The 19,092-nt window shown below is 40.5% G+C and overlaps 2 protein-coding genes across 2 annotated transcripts in view; one reads left to right on the forward strand and one right to left on the reverse strand.

The window, feature by feature from the left end:
• The window catches only part of LOC128743425 (active breakpoint cluster region-related protein), a 395,975-nt gene that overhangs the window by 243,527 nt on the left and 133,356 nt on the right, over positions 1-19,092 (reverse strand). The gene's annotated exons all lie outside the window — the stretch shown is intronic.
• Positions 1,902-3,224, forward strand: LOC128746187 (protein SPT2 homolog). Its single transcript, XM_053843230.1, has one exon. It carries the CDS (start codon positions 1,902-1,904, stop codon positions 3,222-3,224), a length of 1,323 nt encoding a protein of 440 aa, XP_053699205.1.

A 19,092-nucleotide genomic window follows, 5' to 3' on the forward strand; every position in this document is an offset into this window, starting at 1 on the left:
ATACTGGCTTTTGGTCACGGGTTTCGTGCGAAAATATTTATATTTCGTTTAATGTCGACGTTTCGAAGGGTATCCCTTCATCCTCAGGACAGCTATTGATTTACAAAATTTTCCATAGTTATACTAGTCTAACATTTAACATTCAACTACTCTCACAACGTATGCAAATATTTTCTTTGTCAAGTAATTTGTGTCATTTGCGTATATGAAGTTGTCGGTTTCTCTAAAGATTGCATGGAACGCTTTGGAAACTATTAAGAACAGAGATGGCGTAGCTAATGAGCAACGTCTTGGCTGAGAGTTACGATCAGAATTATTGAGCGAGAGAGTGTAAAATGCCAGCGTAGGTAGAATTCAAATTGTCGGTGTCGGTTCTAAAATTGATTGTAGAATTGTCAGAAAAGAAATCGCACATTTCCAAAATTTGTAGAGCTTGAATTCTACTGTCTTGGTCTCTGATTTTGACTCTGGATAAATCAAAATTGTGATCATGTTCGATAATGTGAACCATGAGTGCAGTTTTGTTAAATTCATCTTTTTTGTTTTCATTTTGTCCAGAGTCTGACTGCTTGAAATCTTGATAACGCTTTATCAAAGATCGATGACCAGACAAACGTTGCTTTAGTTGTTGTGTCGTAAGTCCAATGTAACAACTTTCACAATCTGCACAGGGAATGCGACATATCACATTGCGTCTCAATGTCAGGATAGATGTCGGATCTTTGAGTTTTGAAAATAGCGTTGCGTTTGTTTTGGCACATTTGAAACTAAGGCAAACATTTTTCTGGTGTTTGTGAATGATCCTCGCAAGTGCGGGAGTGAGAACATCTATATTAACCGTATACCAAGAATCGTAGTTTACCTCCTTCTGCTAGGGCATTGTCCCCGGTTTGAAACACCCGCGTTCGGTCCTCTCAAAAAATTTATTATTTAATACTTCAATAATCATAATCGTATCTAAAACACATTTCGGGCGTATAAGGACGGATTCTGCATATTTGAGATCTTCCTTTTTTACATGCATCGAATGCGATTCAAATTTGGATGTTTAAATATAGAAACAAATATATGACTTTGTATTTAAGGTGTTTTCCGTTAATAAATGATTGAAATATTTTATTTGCATTCTATATTTTTTTTATTTTTTCCTTGTTTATGGATTCTCCGAAATGTTATACTGAGGGAAACACTTTTTTTAGACAAAAAATACACTTTTTGCAGTAAAAAGATACCCAAATAGCAATGAGTCTACTTATAAATAGGTTGGATTTAGGTAAAACTTGTTCAAATTTAATTTAGGTATCGGATTTAGGAAAAGTGTACAAACTCAAATTGTGAGTAGAAAATTTAGTCAATTTTGGCTACTTGCTACCAATGATTGAATTATTCTCTGTGACAAATGACGCACTTGTTACTACCAATTTTTTGTTGGAAATCTGCTCAGAATCTGGGATTATACAGTTTAAGGGCATTTAGGTGGTTTTAACCAAGTTTTAGGTAAATCCAGCCTATTTATAGGTAAACTCATTTAAGACTGGAGATCGTCACTACTTGATTGTAAACGCATTTTTTCTACTACGAAATTTAATGTATTTTTTTCGGGATTTAAGGGCTTGGAGTCGTATTATATTGGTTCTGTACATAGCTATGTTTAAATCATTGCTGTTATGTTAATTATTGTATCCTAAATATTAAATATTGTGAACCGATAGGGTGGCGAAAACTGGTGCCGTTACCCTCTTTAGGTACACAGCTGCAGCTTAAAATCTACTTAGACAAAGCATATAAATACTGTAGACAGGTGAAGTATATTCATTTTTTGCTGACTGCCGCAGCATAAAAATCGTTTGCCGAAAAAATTAAGTAAAGTTAAAGTTCCAAAATCAGGAACGGGATTAATCATGGATTTTGCCTTATTGATGAAGTTAGCTCAGCGCAATGTGGCTCATACGGAACAAAAATCAACGTCTCATCACTATCCGACCAAGCTTGCGGTTCCCAAAAAGAAATGTAAGGATAACAAAAAATCAGACAAAATCAAAAAATTCCTTGCTAAAAAGGCACAGGAGGAGTGTAAGGATAAAAAATTGTCAGATAACATTAAAAAGTTCCTTACTAAAGAGGAACCAAAGGAAAGCGAATGCATTCCGGAGAAGAAGCGGAAACGTGATGAGCTGCCCGGTAAGAGTGACCCAAAGGCAGAGCGGAAAACCGAAAAGTCCGCTAACAAGTCAGCATTAAAGGATGCTGTAAGCACTCAAGATAACGCACGACCACTCCAGGGCCCTCATCAACTACCTTTGGACGATTATGGTCACACGTCTAATGTGGCCTCTCAATTCTTTCAGCAGTTCGTGGAGAAGTACAATACCACTGTCGCTGCGGCAGAATCCCGAAAAGGTACAAAAAGGAACACGAAAGAAGAAGGGCAGACAAGCAAAGTAGTTAATCGTCCGGCTGGGCTTGATTTTGCCACGGTAATCAAACTAGCCGAGAAGAACCAGTTCGAGCCGATCAAGAAAGGCCCGTCAGAACCAGAGCGGTTAATGACAGAGAAGGAAAGACGAGAATATGAGGAGCATATGGCCTATCTAGAGCAAAAGAAACTGCGTGACCTGGTGCGAAACGATCCTAAACTTTCGGAGAAAGAAAAACAAATTAGGCTTGCAAAATTGAAGCAAAATAAACCAGAAGTCACTTCAACAACGAAATCTCAATGCGTCAAAAATCAAAAGAAATTGGCAAACAAATCTTCTTCATCTTCTGGATCGAAAGCAATATCAACCAGTTCTCGAAACGATTCTTCTTCTACGTCATCGAATGACGACCAACAGCCATCGCGGCCGTTTCCGTCAGGGGATATGCAACGCAAGCGATCCTCCATCGGCGGTGGCGTACGACCGAAAACACGCCGTCCAATGATCCGTGATAGCGATAGCGACTACGACTCCGAGATGGACGACTTTATCGACGACGATGTCGGCGGGGAGGAGGATTACTCATCGCACATTCGTGCCATCTTCGGTTACGATCGGTCCCGCTATCGAGACGAAGATTTCGACGATCGCCGGATGGAGTCAACCTATGCCCAGCAAATGCGCGAAGAGATGATCAGCAAAAAGCTCGGCAGAAAGGAGGATCTGGAGGATATGCGAGCCGAGGAGGAGGAAAAGCAGCAAAAGGCGGCGATGAAGAAAAAGCAAAAGTCTAAAGGCAGGAAGTAAATGGCGTCTGAAGTTTTTGGAGCGTCTTAGTAGAATACGAAACCTAAAAATAAAAAATAAGAAAACTTATCCAATTTAATTCTACTATGTGTATTTTATTCAATGACAGATACGTATTTCGCCTACGACTTGCAGGCTTCCTCAGTGTCTGTTTTCGATGTTTTCGGTTTCGTTATTTTTTTTTATTTATTTTTAGATTTTTTTATTTTTTTTTAAGTAAATGGCGTGGTGAACTGATCTGCGAAGAAGTTTATATTTTTTGTCAATCTTTACTTTTAAACATACTTACATGCTTACTTTCATGTGATTCTTCTGATAGTTTGGCTTTAAAATTTTAAAATAAACGAAAAGATATCAATTTACAAAATAATCTTCGATTTTCTTTTATATTTCCCCTGCTCCTGATGAAAGAATTGATATTTCAAATTCCTTCTGAAATCCGCATACAGAACTGCGTATTATCCATCGAATAAACCGCAGCGTAACTATTTGTTCTGTTGTTTACCGTTCTGTATCGCAAATTGTGACAATCAACCATCAACCATGACATGCAGACAAGTGGTCAGCTTTTCCGGGCCTATCTTTTGTCATCGCCGCTTTTTGTCATCGGTTCAAGCTGATTTATAGTTCTTCTGCTGCTTGATGACGTCCTTAACTTCGACTAATGTTGGAACTTTCGCGTTTACTGCGAACAATGCAGATGCTCAAATTCTACTACTACTACTACAACAACAACAACAACAACAACAACAACAACAACAACAACAACAACAACAACAACAACAACAACAACAACAACAACAACAACAACAACAACAACAACAACAACAACAACAACAACAACTACTACTACTACTACTACTACTACTACTACTACTACTACTACTACTACTACTACTACTACTACTACTACTACTACTACTACTACTACTACTACTACTACTACTACTACTACTACTACTACTACTACTACTACTACTACTACTACTACTACTACTACTACTACTACTACTACTACTACTACTACTACTACTACTACTACTACTACTACTACTACTACTACTACTACTACTACTACTACTACTACTACTACTACAACAACAACAACAACAACAACAACAACAACAACAACAACAACAACAACAACAACAACAACTACTACTACTACTACTACTACTACTACTACTAGGGTAACCAACGTATTTTGGACCCCATCAGCAGCTGTACATAATTTGGACACTTACAGCAAAATCAAATGGAAGTGTCCAAATTATGTACAGCTGCTGAAACATCAGCGTACCTCTTTCGACAAGAGAGCAGAGAGGGAGAGGTATACGTAAATGTGGAGGAGACACCAACTGTATTCCGGCGCGACGATATACATATTACAAACAATTCAAAGACGTTTAAGCCCACGGCTTTGCTTTTATAGTAGTGTAAGAAGATGCGCTCTATTTTATTGATAAACTTCTCCAAAGATAGCATCGTTGAAAAATAATGAATTTTTATGCAATAGTAAATGGACGTGTTTTTGCGGATCTAGGAGAGAATCAGGCAAAATGAACCGTTTGTGAATTCTTCACGGTACGAAATCGATGACATTCAGTTTTTCTGATGTTATTCAAATGAGCTGGTGCTATTCGGCTTTTTAGTTAATGTTTATCGCTTTAATTAGGTTTTAATATGTATTTAGGGGTGAATTGGGCAAAATGGACTATTCTTGCATTTCGCCCAATATGGAATTGATGAGATTTGATTCTTTTGATATTTAGCCAACATTTGGAAGCTATTCGAGTTCATTTCACGAGCGGCAAATAAGTTTTTATACTGTTTAATTAGCCTTTTACATGATTTGTGAGGATAATAGGGCAAAATAAACATCTTTCCAAGTTCTACACAAGGTGGGACTATCACCAATCGAGTCCTTGTATTTTTTGCATAGGAATAAGTATCTTGTAAGATTCCAAACCAGCGGCGTCTGACTATTGGGAATACGAGCTAATTTTGGCTCATTATGCAGTGTTTGGAAATCTTATATTCAATTTATGCAATACGCCTGAATTGAGGCAATACACTGCTCATTCTTTGCTGTTTCTAGTACAGATGAAATGAACTCAGCATTGACAACCTGAACTCAACGACTCGAGCGAATCATTTACATTAAAGAAACTGACTAAAGAAAAGACACTGGAGCTCAGTCACTCACGGCCTCCTGTCATCATTAAACCTGATTTGCTCAACGATGATTGTTGTGCGTGACTCTGTTCAAAGTTGCTAGGAAAAGTTCGAACAATATTTTTTCGAGTTCAACATTTAGGCGATTTTATGAACTGTACGATGCAAATTTGATTGCCTGGTGTTTTCGTTAGGCAGCACGGATCGATTTCGTGATGATACGATGATATTTGTTGCCGTTTGCTTACAGTCATTATTTTCAGTCGCGTTCATCGACTGATACTCCGCAAGTTTTCGAGCAAAAGATTCAGAAGGTTTCATCGAGATTCATGCGCACTTGGTTTCGACGAATGGAATATGAGTTCCTATGTCAGTTCTTTAGTCAGTTTCTTTAATTTACATTCATGTTCGTGTTGTTCTCTAAATTTATTAATTCCCGACAATAGTGAGTGAAATTACATGTGAATCATTCGTTCATTCTGAGCTGCAGGCAACGGCAAAAGAAACTACAATAAATGTAAACATTGCTCCGAAGTTTTAAAGGGTGTCCCACATCAAATTGCACCACGGAAGAAACGCTATAGAAAATTACCCATTGGGTATTTTCTCTTGAAAATTTGAGTAGAAGTAGTTTAAAGTGTATTGTTTACACTCTAGTTTTATCGCGATTAGTTTTTCGAAAATTGTAAAAAATGGCGTCACCCGAAAAGCAACGTCGCGAATTTATTTTGTGCAAACACATGGAAAACCCTCAATTTTCTCATCATGAATGATGAAACCTCCGTCAAGGCGGACTTCCGGCAGCTTTCGGGGCTACTGTACTTCACCGCCCACCACAAGTTTAACGTTTCGGAGGAAGTAAGGATGCAGAAACTTACATAGTTTGCCAAGAAATACATTGTTTGGCCAAGAACATCATGTGGCAAACGGAGACCGCCGTTCGTGACTACCGGGACTGTAAACGGGCAGGTCTACCTCCAGGAGAGTTTACAGAAACATCTGTCTTCTCTGTCGAAGCAACACGAGGGCCCTACGATCTTCTGGCCGGATCTAACTTCGTGCCAATATTCAAAGGATGTATTGGAGTGGTACGAAGCCAACGGAGTCGCTGTTGTACTTAAGGAGATGAACGCCTCCAACGCACCGGAACTAAGGCTCATCAAAAATACTAGGCTATTATAAAACAGGTACTACGGAAGCATCCCAAGGATGTCAAGTTTGAGGAAGACATGAAGAAAAAGTGGATTTCCGTACATATAAACTGCAGCTAGGTTGTACAAAACTTTTTGAGTGGAGTTTAGCGTAAGGGGCGAGCATGCGGTTATGGTATTGAAGTTTAATGAAACAAATATGCCAAAAGCTTACTAATGCGTTATATTTTGTTGTCTGAAAGTTTGAAAAGGATCGGTTAATTAGGTAATTTTCTTCAGCGTTTCTTCCGTGGTGCAATTTGATGTGGGACACCCTTTAATTAATTTTCTTCAACTAGGCACAGACAAACAGACATAACTCTTGGAAGAAAAAATCAACAAAAATTATCGTACCTCACATTTAGCCTGAACACTAGCACCATCTATGATCGACATTCCCAAATATCAAATAGCAACACTGGTATCCCTCGAAGTAGCAAGTATTTTTTAATGGTAATTCTCCTTCTTTCCTGTATTTAAAAATACATGTTTTTTGTCGCTGTTTTGCCGTATTTTCATGTTGTTTCTGTCATATTTATATCGTCTTTCGTCGTCGTCTTTGTTTATCGTATTTTTGTCATCTTGACACCTTCGTTGTCGTTGTCTTTTCTTCGAATATTAGGTCGATCATTCGAACAATAGTTTATCGCTTTTCTGTAGTGTTTTCTGAAGGTTTAGATGTTCTACAGTTTTTAATTATGAAATTGAAATGAGTAAAGCAAATTAATGCAATGCTTATATGCTTATAAAATATTGAGGAAATAAAAACGAAACACTGTAAACTGTTTCTAAATTAATGCAAAAAAATATCACAATTTAACTATAGTGATCAGGAATAGTTCAAGCGGTTTAACTCCAATGACAACACTTGAAAGTTTCAAGTTAAAACTGTATCAAGTGAGTGGAATGATTGTTCCGGAATTTAATTAAAAACTTATGAAAGGAAGCCCCAAATTTGTATATATTGATTTCCATATTTTTAGACCATCCTCGCCGGTCAACCGACCTAGTACCGTCGATAAACCGCACTATACCTATGAGTCAACAGTCCGCTCTTGTGGATGCAAGAAAACCACACGAGTTGCATAGCTGATTGGTCTGACAGCTAGATGAACGGGACAGTTCCACCAACGGATTGAACGCGTACGCAACACTATGGTCCGTCCCGATGCCGGCCAGTACTCCAATAGTTGTGAGAGTCTATTGCCGCTACTGCTGCTGGCTGGCACGATACACGTTCTGCCTGCACGCCACGAAAAGCATACAATTTTAGAAACAGAAGACCATTGTGGACGTCACAATAGGCACATTTATCTGTCTGTCATCCCAGCATCCCGATATCGCTAGACGGAACTACGCCGCACAGTGGGGCGACTCCATACAAATGCTGGCCAAGCAAAAAAATCTCTTTAAATCAAGGATAATATGTGATTCCTAAGTAATTTTGGGGTGCTGAGCCCGAATTTCAGGTTTAATTTGCATTAGAACGTATATTTTTTGTGTTAGAGAGAATTTTCAACTATTTTTCAAGTATTTTTTAAGTATAATGACGTATAAGAAATGAGGGCCATTTGGAAAACTATTGCAGATGGATTTTTATAAGATAAAACATTATATAAAACAATACAAAGCAAGTATGAGCTTTAATAATCAACACAAATTCCATATAAGTTAATATTAATCAAAAATCAAAACTTTTTCCCTTATTAGTTTTCTTAGTCTTCTTCTTCATCCTCTTCTTCTTCTTCTTCTTCTTCCTCTTCTTCTTCCTCTTCTTCTTCCTCTTCTTCTTCCTCTTCCTCTTCTTCTTCTTCTGCAGAATCACTCGTTTCACGTTTCGTCTTCAATACAGCGTTCGCAGAAAGATTTTTTTAATTACATTTTTCCGTTTCGAAGAAGCTATAAGCTTTATCCGGAGAAATAAGAAGAGGAATAATTCTATCACGATTTGTATTTTCTTTTTCACACTCATTTTTGCATGTAAAATATTGTCTTGTACTTTTATCACTATTTTTAGCATAAGGCAATAACCTTATTTTCGTGAGGGTCAATACCGGTGTAGTGGCTAGCATTCAACCCTCTCACACCGAGGACCGTGGTTCAATTCCCAACCCCGCAGAAGTCACGAATGACCCGAGTTGTTAAAGTAACTAATTAAACAAAAAAACTTATTTTTGTGCTTCTACTGTCATTCGTCCTATCAGCAATATAGTTGTCTAGATTCATTTATGACCGCGAATTCAAATTCTTAGCATTGCAGTGGACGTAGTCCACATATACTATACCCTGACATAAAGGTTTTTTGTATACAAACAATAAGTTTCTAATTTTTCTGAAATAATGTGTTCAAGAACTTCCTATAAGAAAATTTCTCAACCTTTTAATCAATGTCATATCTATACCCGTGATTTCAGAACTAATACCAGGATTGGCATAAGATCTTCGAGCTGTATTTCCGTCATTACTATCGCTGTATCCTCCAGGTTTCCTCCAACATCTAAAGTTTACTCAATATGCAATATGGACCATACATTCGAAGCAGCTTATCCAACCATGTAAAGAAGATTTCCCATAATTAAGATATCCTACGTTTACTTTGAGTGTTTGCATTTTGTCTATATTGTTGAATTCTGATATATTGCTGTTGCAGTTGAAAACCGTAATAATCGACTCGCGACATTCGCTTTTATTCTTGTTCTGTGTGTCGCAACTATGTCGCACGTGGTGCGCTGTGATCGCACATTGATGCGCTATACAGCGCACCACGTGCGACGTAGTTGCGACACACAGAACAAGAATGAAACCGAATGTCGCGAGTCGATTATTACAGTTTTCAACTGCAACAGCAATAGTAGCCTTACAAGCGTAACATCTGTGATCTGCGCTACTCTGCGCTAAATGAGACTATATCCATTTGAAAGCTTATATTTTACGCTATCTTTTACCGGTAGTGTCAATAGTGGCGAACCTTGGCTTCAAAACTTTTAAGCGTGTTTTATGCGAAAATATGGCACTTTTTTAATGAAAATTAAAATTGTGGCATACTATGATAAAATTACTACATACTCAATTAATGGGCTTTATTCAGCACTATTTTTTGAAGAACTTTTCCTTAGACACCGTTGAAATCCGAGCTACCATTAGACCTCTAGCATGTTTTGAAATATTGGGTTATTTTTCAAAAAAACGCTAAAACATGCTGAGATAGCATACTTTCAAGATTCATAGAAAATTCAAATTTTGTCATATTGATCTAAAATTTTGGATTTGAATACTTCAATAGTATAGAATCACAGGAAAAATACAACGGAGAGTCGAAATGAACTTTCATTTTTTGGCTGCTGGCCAGCGATTCCCCACTGTGCGCCGGCTGTCGTGTGTGAGTGTGTATGTGTATCTGTATGTGCGCTGGCAAACTCAGCCAAGTCGGTACATTTATATGAATTGAAATACTGCCCCCTGCCACACCCGATTGACACGAAATCCATAAATAAAATAATTGATTTTAATTGGTTCCATTTTGATTTGATTCATTTGCACAATATGCATAGTAAATCGAAAGGTGAACAGTCGAATTCGGTTGCTCAAAATGACATTTGATTTACGGAATAAGCTTTCATTGAATTGCGCAATATTCTTCGCTCCATATTCGAATGGCAAATGGTTTGCCATGTACAGCTGGACGAATTCTGAATTGTTTCATTTATCACAAATTTAAAAATAAATCTACCAGATAATCCCTGCCCGCAAATGATGGAAACTGCAGAAACGGAGGCGTCAGCATCATCATCGTCACTGCCTTATCGCCCATCCATTCTTTCGCTTATGACACAACGAATCCGGCGCGGTGTTGTGGTGATGGCAGCAGACGTTCGTTATCCTCGGAACGACCGCCGCGCTTGGTGTAGTTAAATTGTAATACCATCTGGATTTAAGCAGGCAAGATGAGAACTGTCAAGCAGAACGGTGGTGGTTGCGATGCGACTCCGTCTGAACGTCGGAGGTGTAAGTCGTTCCATCGCTTGAGACAGACGCAAATCTTCCGATCCTTCCGAAGGACTAGCGCTGTCAGTCACGAAGCGAAAAACGTCGAAATTCACTGATGATGATAAGGTACCGCAACTCCCCTATTATTATTTATTATGGTACGATAAATTTACGGTTTTGAACGGATAGATGGAATCAGAATGCAGCAGACGGAATAGGACAAACTGGTGCCGTCATTACTGCTGCGCGCGGTGGGATTCAGTTGAATGGCGCGTAAAGCGATTCCATTACATAACTGTTTTCAATTACACAATGGTCACCACGTAGAAATGACCAATAATGTTATCGCAATATGTAAATCTGCTTGATTTTTGAGCTATTTTAAATAATGAAGGTCAGAAGGATAATTTCGTTAAAATATCGTTTCATCACCGTTCAATGGTGCAATATTTGTACCTTAATTACTAAACTGTGTGCACCTCAATCAAGATGACAGCAATCATAATGTGCTGTCAGCATTTCATCACGATTCCTTCATTGGACCGAGTTTCTCCCCTGGTCATCGTTCGATAATGGCATTGCTGTTGGACACATCATAGCGCACATGCCTTTGGTGTCTTTTCAGACACGAAACATAAAGACGCTTGATTCCACTCTACTAGCTGGTACTAGCTTGATTCATACATGCTCTAAAGAACAGAAGCCACAGGGCAGTTAGAACTAGGACGGACCGAAGTAAGAAAACCGATAACGAAATGTATATACGGCAAAAAATATGATTGGTATCATCGTATATAGAGTGCGCAAAAGAAGAAATGCCGTTTGTCATCGCTGCCAAACGTTGTCACACCGCAGTTGTGGGATACGGGGACCAATCTATTCGAATGCTCCTGCACGAGCGCAGGCTAGGAATAAAGTTTTTTCCATAATTTTTCATCCTAGATACAAACACACTCACTCTTGGTATACTCTTGGAGAGGAACATTCTTGACAGGCAAAAAGGTAAGCATGACCTGTCAAACATGCAGTTCGGATCATGGAAAGCGAAGTCCACCGGTAGATGCTATTTGGACAGTGGTCGCCGGACAAAGGTGATCTTTACGCCGTTATAACGATCGAAGTAAGAAACCCCTTGATCAGTGCCAGCTGGGAGGTCAACGCAGAGTCACTAATGCGGGACTCGGGTTATCAGTAACGGGAATTACCTCTAGAACTGGACGCTTGTCTTCGAGACCGTCGTGGGACGGAAGGCGGCGAATATTACGGAGAGAGTTTTCACAGTCTCCCCTTTTTCGAAACCACCAAAACATCAGAGGTTTACGTCGCTGTATCCGATGTAGAACGTGATGTCATCATTGTGACTGAAACCTGGCTGAATGACGAAACCACATCACAGTTGCTCGGACCAATGAAAATGTATACCGCACAGATCGGGATCCTTCTGGTAGTGGATAAACACGTGGCGGAAGCGTCTTCATCGCTGTGGCAAATACTTACTTACTTAAGTGGCTTGCCGTCTTAACACAAAGCTTATTGAACAAGGTTTCTACAGTTAACACGGTTGTGGACTACCGCTCTCCAATTCCTCGGACATCGAGTACTCTCCATAGGATCTGGCTACACCTGGTCTAACCACCTTGCTTGCTGCGCTGTTGGTCGTCCTGGTGTTCCTACACGATTTTGGCTAAACACCATCTTTGCAGGGTAGTTGTCCGGCATTCTTGCAACATGCCCTGCTCATCGTATCCGTCCAGCTTTCGTCACATTTTGGATATTTGGTTGGCCATAAAGCTGTGCGAGTTCATGGTTCAGGCTCCACATCCATACTCCGTTCTCCTGTACGCCACCGAAAATTGTTCTTAGTACTCTTCTTTCGAAAACTCCGAGCATGTTCCATACCCATAGAGAACAACCGGTCTAATTAGCGTCTTGTACAGGGTATAGGGGTACAGGCGCTGTACCCTGTACCCCTATACCCTGTACAAGACAGCTTCAAGTGAATGCGCGTAGTTTGCGGCGATGTCTGGCTGCATCAGCTGCGCGAGATCTAGCCGAGCCTGGCGTCGGTACCGAATGTGGTCCGAGTCGCCGTTAGCACTTCGATAGGATATGACGTCGATAATGTCTGAGAAGTGCCGACAGTCGATCAAAACGTGGTCGATCTGTGATTCGGTCTGATTTAGTGACCTCCAGGTGTACTTGTGTAGGAGTCTGTGCTGGAAGAAGATACTACATACGGTCATGTTCTTGGAGGCGGCAAAGTTGATAAGTATTACGTCAATTTCATTGGTCAGCTGGTGTGCACTGAACACTCCAATCACCGGTTTGTGTTCCTCCTCCTGGTCAACCTGAGCATTGAAATCCCCGATGAAGATCTTGATATCATGTTTTGGGCAGCGGTCGTATTCACTCTTCAACTATGAAAGCTGTACCCAGCTCGTGTATGTTGCCGCAGCTCTGGTAGATGGTACGTACATTGTATGTACCGTTGAGCTCATTCAGCACACCTCCTGCAGCGCTACGACGCCGAACTTGCGTCGGAGAGCACTCGAGTGCTCCCTTGGAAGTTCCACGCAGCTCCTCGTCCCGAGTTTCCAATTCATAGTCCTTTTTCGTCACGTGGGTCTATTCTGATTGTTCCAGTCCGAATTTCCTTGCTCTTCGTACAGTGCTTTAGATTTTTTCGTGGAGGCGGCTTGCAAAGCTTGCAGCATTAACCCCCTGTTTCGCCGGATGACCAGCAAAGCTCGAAGAAGCCCTCCTTCCCTGTCAGCACTCGACCTTGGCTTCCATGGGGGTTGGTTACCCGGTTTCTACCAAGGTTGCTCGTATCTCGGCTGGTACCACGAGGGGGTAGGGATAGAAGTTGCTGAATAAGAGGCTGTGAACCACTGTAGGGTCTATTTTATGCCTACAGGTGTGCAAGGCACCGACGACGGTACGCATTATTCAGCCGTTCACCAGCTACTGTTATTTAACACAGTGTCCTCAAAACAAAAACAAAAAAAAAAACGGCGTCAGCTCTGTTCCCTTTCTGTATGGTTCCGGAACCGGAACAGAGTTAAATCGGGCTGGAATGAGATCGGACTTAAAAAAATTTTTACCGAACCGAAACCCGGACTTCATTTTTCGTTCCGATGTCGAACACTACTAACAACTTGGCTAAACAAAAGCCAGCCGAAGCAAATCACCACTTTGATTTCGAAATTCCCCTCAAAATAGCCAACAGCCAATGCGTACCAAAATATATTCCATATTTTTTACCTCAGATTGTAGAGGTAAAATCTCACCACAGGTTCAAAGGATCATCAATGTGATGTCCCGTGGGTTACCCTCTAACACAAGCCGACTACTCATCCCATTTACATGGGGAGCAGTTAACTCTTTTATTTCTGTGCCAGTTATATGCGTTACCGGAAACTACCCAAATAATGTGTCATTAACACACATTACACATTCCCGGCAAATCCTCTAATCTATACCTATAAAAATGGATTTCTGTCTGTCTGTCTATCTGTCCGTATGTTCCTTATAGAATCGAAAACTACTGAACCGATCGGCGTGCATATAGGGGTTTTTGAGAACAGGGAAGGTGCTTATGATGGTTAGAAACCCCTCCCCCCACTAAGAGGGGGGGGGCTCCCATACAAATGAAACACAAATTACTGCATAACTCGAGAACTAATGAAACAAATGGAACAAAATTTGGCATGTGAAGGTTTTTGGAGGCAAGAATTTTTTCCATGAAGAATTAGGACCCTTCCCCACTTTAGGAGGGCGGGGGGGGAGCTCCTATACAAATGAAATACAAATTTCCTCATAACTCGAGAACTAATCAATCAAATGGAACAAAATTTGACAGGTGGGTGTTTTTGGAGACAAGATTTTTTTCTATGGTGAATTGAGACCCCTCCGCTTTTTATAAGGGGAATTATGAACTCTCTTCCCTTTAAGAGGGGGGGCTTGCATACAAATGAAATAAAAAATTCCTCATAACTCGAGAACTAATCAATTAAATGGAACCATACTTGGCAAGTGGGTGTTTTTGGAGGCAAGAATTTTTTCTATGATGAATTAGAACCCCTTACCTTTTTAGGAGGGGGGGATCCCATACAAATAAAATACAAATTTCTTCATAACTCGAGAACTAATCAAACAAATGGCACCAAATTTGGCGTGTGAAGGTTTTAGGAGGCAAGAATTTTTTCCATGGAGAATTAGGACCCCTTCACATTTTTAGGAGGGGGGCTCCTATACAAATGGAGTACTGATTTCCTCATAACTCCAGAACTAATCAAGCAAATGGAACCAAATTTAGCATGTAGGTGTTTTTGTAGGCAATTTTTTTTATATGGTGAATTGAGACCCCTCTCCTCATTAGGAGGGGAATACTGACCCCTCCCCCCTTCAATAGTGGGGGGCTCCATTACAAATGAAATACAAATATCCTCATAACTAGAGAACTAATCAAGCAAATGGGACTAAATTTAGCATGTGAAAGTTTTTGGAGGCAAGAATTTTTTCTATGATGAATTAGAACCCCTTACCTTTTTAGGAGGGAGGGCTCCTATACAAATGAAATATAAATACAGCCCCCTGTGGAGATCACCTCTATCTAGGTTTATTTATTTCCCTAGATCTACTGACCTCTATTACTTTCCTTCAGTTGGGTCACCCCTGCGAAATGGAATTTTCTACGAAAAGCTTTTTCGTGAAATGGTACATCCCGCGTAAGGGTTATAGCGAAATGGTATTCTGCGAAACTCTAAATTCCGCGTTATGGTCAACCGAGAATTGGTGTTCCGCAAAATGGTATTCGGCGAAATGATTTGTGATGATGGCGAATATTTAAATGCTATCCGCTTTATTTTATCAGGCTAAGCAATGGGGGGAGTTGTTTTCTATTTTACTGTGAGGACAATTTGTATATTAAAACACCCATGAACTCCTCAGAAATTTGCAAAACTCGAGATTGTGACAAAGGTCATCCGAGATTCAAGCTTGATGTACAACACAGTTTAATTTGTGGCAATACGAAGTTTGTCGGGTCAGCTAGTAACAAATATAGCAAAAGTCCTGCATTGCTGCCTTGAGGGACATGAAGTTTTCTATCGGTCAGGTATGACAGCGACCATTCGACCATTGGAACAATTGTTGAAAAGCACCTATTCTAGAGAATTCTTTAACATTAGCCAGACACCAGTACGAATATCTTAGAGGAAAATGATGATGGGAATGATGATGCGAGAGCTAAGAAAAACTATCAAGTAATCAGTATACCTAAAGAATAAACCTTAAAATCGTTAAATTTTATCCCCGAATTTACCCATTTGTGTCTGCGATTTTGAAGTATTTTTTGGTAGAACATACTTATTTTAAAGCTTCATAGATTTTCGAATTATCAATTTGCGAAGATTTCAAAGGTTTTGCTAGTATATTTTCAATTTCATTTCCGAAACATGCTCTTCCATATTTGCGACAAAAATAACCGCTGACTACCTTGGGACGAATGGACAAGACGGGAAGATGTCCCGTGTCGCTTTAGTCGTCCTTCCCAATTCCGCATCTTTGTCGTTCGGTCGAAGTGAAAGTGATGATGGACACAAAGATGGTATTTTTTCTGACGTGCACAGTTCATGCTGTGAACCGGACTGCCTGCTTCAGCAGAGTCGGAACTCGGAACGGCGGCGTGCGGCGGAAGCTGTAGAGACTGGCAGTGGCATTCATTTCTGATGGATTTTGTCCTTCTGCAGACCGTTCATCATGTTGAATGTGCCGGCGAAGTTGCTGTGTGTGTGTATGTGGCAGGATTATACGATTTTCTTCGGGGCAGCATTTTTACAGAATGTAAACCGGCATTCTTCAGTTATGTAATGGTTGAGCAATGCTTCGCTTCGCGCAAAAGGAAAAGAATTCTATTGCAATTGGCTGCCATTGTCATGGTCGACAAAGCAGTGGGAAATAATTGTGCTAGAAAGTTTTTACTTTTTAGCACCTAAAAGTTGAAAATCTTTATTTTCTTCGAGGTTGTAAAATTCGAATTCGTGCAATTTAACTGTTCAATGCTCAATAACGAGCGCAGTTATATGTAGTACCCACATTTGCTAGACGATCGGGAATTCTCGAAATTCTCTACAGCACGGAAGGTGCGGCCACCATTCTCCCGTTCGCAACTATTGCTATCCGGTGCAGGCCGACAGTTCCTAATCGCAATCGTAAATTTGAATGACAGTTTTTATTTCGGGTTTCAGTTTTATGAGCGTCGCGTTTGCATTCATTCAATCGGTCGCACCGCATCTCGCGCTTTGCCAAGTACCGTCTAATGGATAGACTTCACCGAACCGTAGGATTGCTTGGAGTTGTAATGAAAGAATTGATACAAGCATGTTTTAACCTAGAAATAACTAGGTCGGTTTAATTAACAATATGAACGATTTTTTGAAAAATTTAAAATTTTTGTCCTCATATCTGATACCCTTCGTTCGACGGTAATGGACACGATTCGGAAGTGACTTTTTTCTCGCTCGGTTGTAGGGGTACACATCTAGCTGGCTGGTTTCCGTAGAATCTCGTTAGCGAGTCACAGTCACGATGGCACAGCCAGCCGTCTCGATTCCCCAATCGAGAAGCTCCGACGGACGGCAGTCGATGGATGCTCGCACTAATGAACACCATTAGCATATTTAAGGTTCTCACAGTCAGAACATAAAACTACTACCTCCTACCTACTAGACGAGAGGAGACGTGAACTATTTAGAACACCAGGCCGCGCGGCGTCGGCAGTGCGGTGTTAAGGAGATCGGTCATATTGTTACAACATTTATATCCGAAATGAAATGTTTCTCAGCACAAACATACCAACAAACAGACTAGAAGAGTGCACACCCGAAAAAAAGGCAATAAATCATGGAGATAATTTTTAGTGATTTTTAATGGAGTACTGTTTCTTCTTCTAATACATATTCGTACAGGTTACCTGCGGTCGGCACTGTGCGGCAGTACAAGTGTTGAGAATTGGTCCATTATGAAAATTTACTTCTGTCGTAATGTTTCATCGGACCATTGTTATGCTATATTTTGTATAGTATGAGATTTATAGAGTACCGGATTAGTTGTTCTAGCTAGCAGAAGTTGGAATGATTATCGAATCAATGACATGTTGAAAAAAAAAATTATGGGATTCGAATAGGTAGTAGAGAAAAGTATGCATTCTTATAATTAAAATTTCACTGGGTTTTTTATTTTATTTGTTTTAACGTTGAGTGAGCTAGATTAAATTGTCGTCGACGTCGTCGTCGTCGTCATCAGCAGTATATAGCCCTTCAAGCATTAGCCCACACAATTGTGAAGGTGAAAGCTTTTGGTAAAAAGACTACCTATAATCGGTCGCGTTAGCTGAACAGTTACACTTCATACCCAATAGTTAAATACGTTCTAGGAAAAGTATTTCATAGTAACCATCTTTCGATAAATTCCGGAAAACGCGCCGTCCTTGAAGGAATAGAGCCGGAGTGGCTTGTGATGTTTCAAGCAGTCCATTCTCCATTCATTCTGATCTCGGGCCACTTACGCCATTTTCCAGGCGTCTCATCAGTCGCAAATCACTTCCGACCTGGTCGATCCATTTTACACGTTGGGCCTTTCTGTTCTTGGTACCGTGAGGTACCACTTCTAGTTCGTCACCGTCAACGGTTACCGTCCGTGGGGGGAGCGCGTTTGTCCCCTTTAACCATATTACTTTCGTGTATTTGGTCTTCAACGTATTGATTTTTAGTCCAATCTTCTTAGACTCCGCTTTCAGTCTGGCGTAGAATGCATTTGTTGTCGCAAAGTTCCTGGCAACGATAGCAAAGTCATCTGTGAAATCTACGAGTTGGCTATCGTTGGTGAAAATGTTGTCTCTCGGTTCGATGCCCGCTATTGAACAGCTTGCAGGATAAGCTGTCACCTTTCCTTAACCCTCGTCGCGTCTCGAAGAGGCTCAAGTGTGTTCCCGAGACGCGCACGAGGCATATCACTCAATCCAATGTCGCGTCAGCATTATCTACCATAGCTGGTATCGTTCGATTGTATCATATGCTGCTTTGAAGTCACTAAGGATGTGATGCGTGGGCACGTTTTATTCCCTACATTTCGTAAGATCCGTAGGGCGGTAAAAATTTGGTCTCGACTGATAATTTCCTACGAAACCTTGAGCTATCGGTGACAACTGGCGTAACAGTACCTTGAAATGGCGTTTACCAGGGTTATGCCGCGATAGTTACAGCAGTCAAGCCGATTACCCTGTTTGCCATTGGGACAAACCACCCATTCTATCCATTTCTCCGGTAGCTTCTGCTCTTTCCAAATGTTGGAAATATGGTTGGCTTCTTAGCCATGTTTATAAAGCTGGTAGGTGGTCCTTTCCGGCGGTAACCCGACTTCTCGCTGGACTCCATAGAGATACTGGGACATTACTATCTTTCATGAGTGCTCGTAGATTAACTTCCGTTCCATCTCAGTCGTCCTTCTGGCAC

This window comes from Sabethes cyaneus, chromosome 1 (assembly GCF_943734655.1).
Source record: "Sabethes cyaneus chromosome 1, idSabCyanKW18_F2, whole genome shotgun sequence".
NCBI classification, from domain to species: domain Eukaryota; kingdom Metazoa; phylum Arthropoda; class Insecta; order Diptera; family Culicidae; genus Sabethes; species Sabethes cyaneus.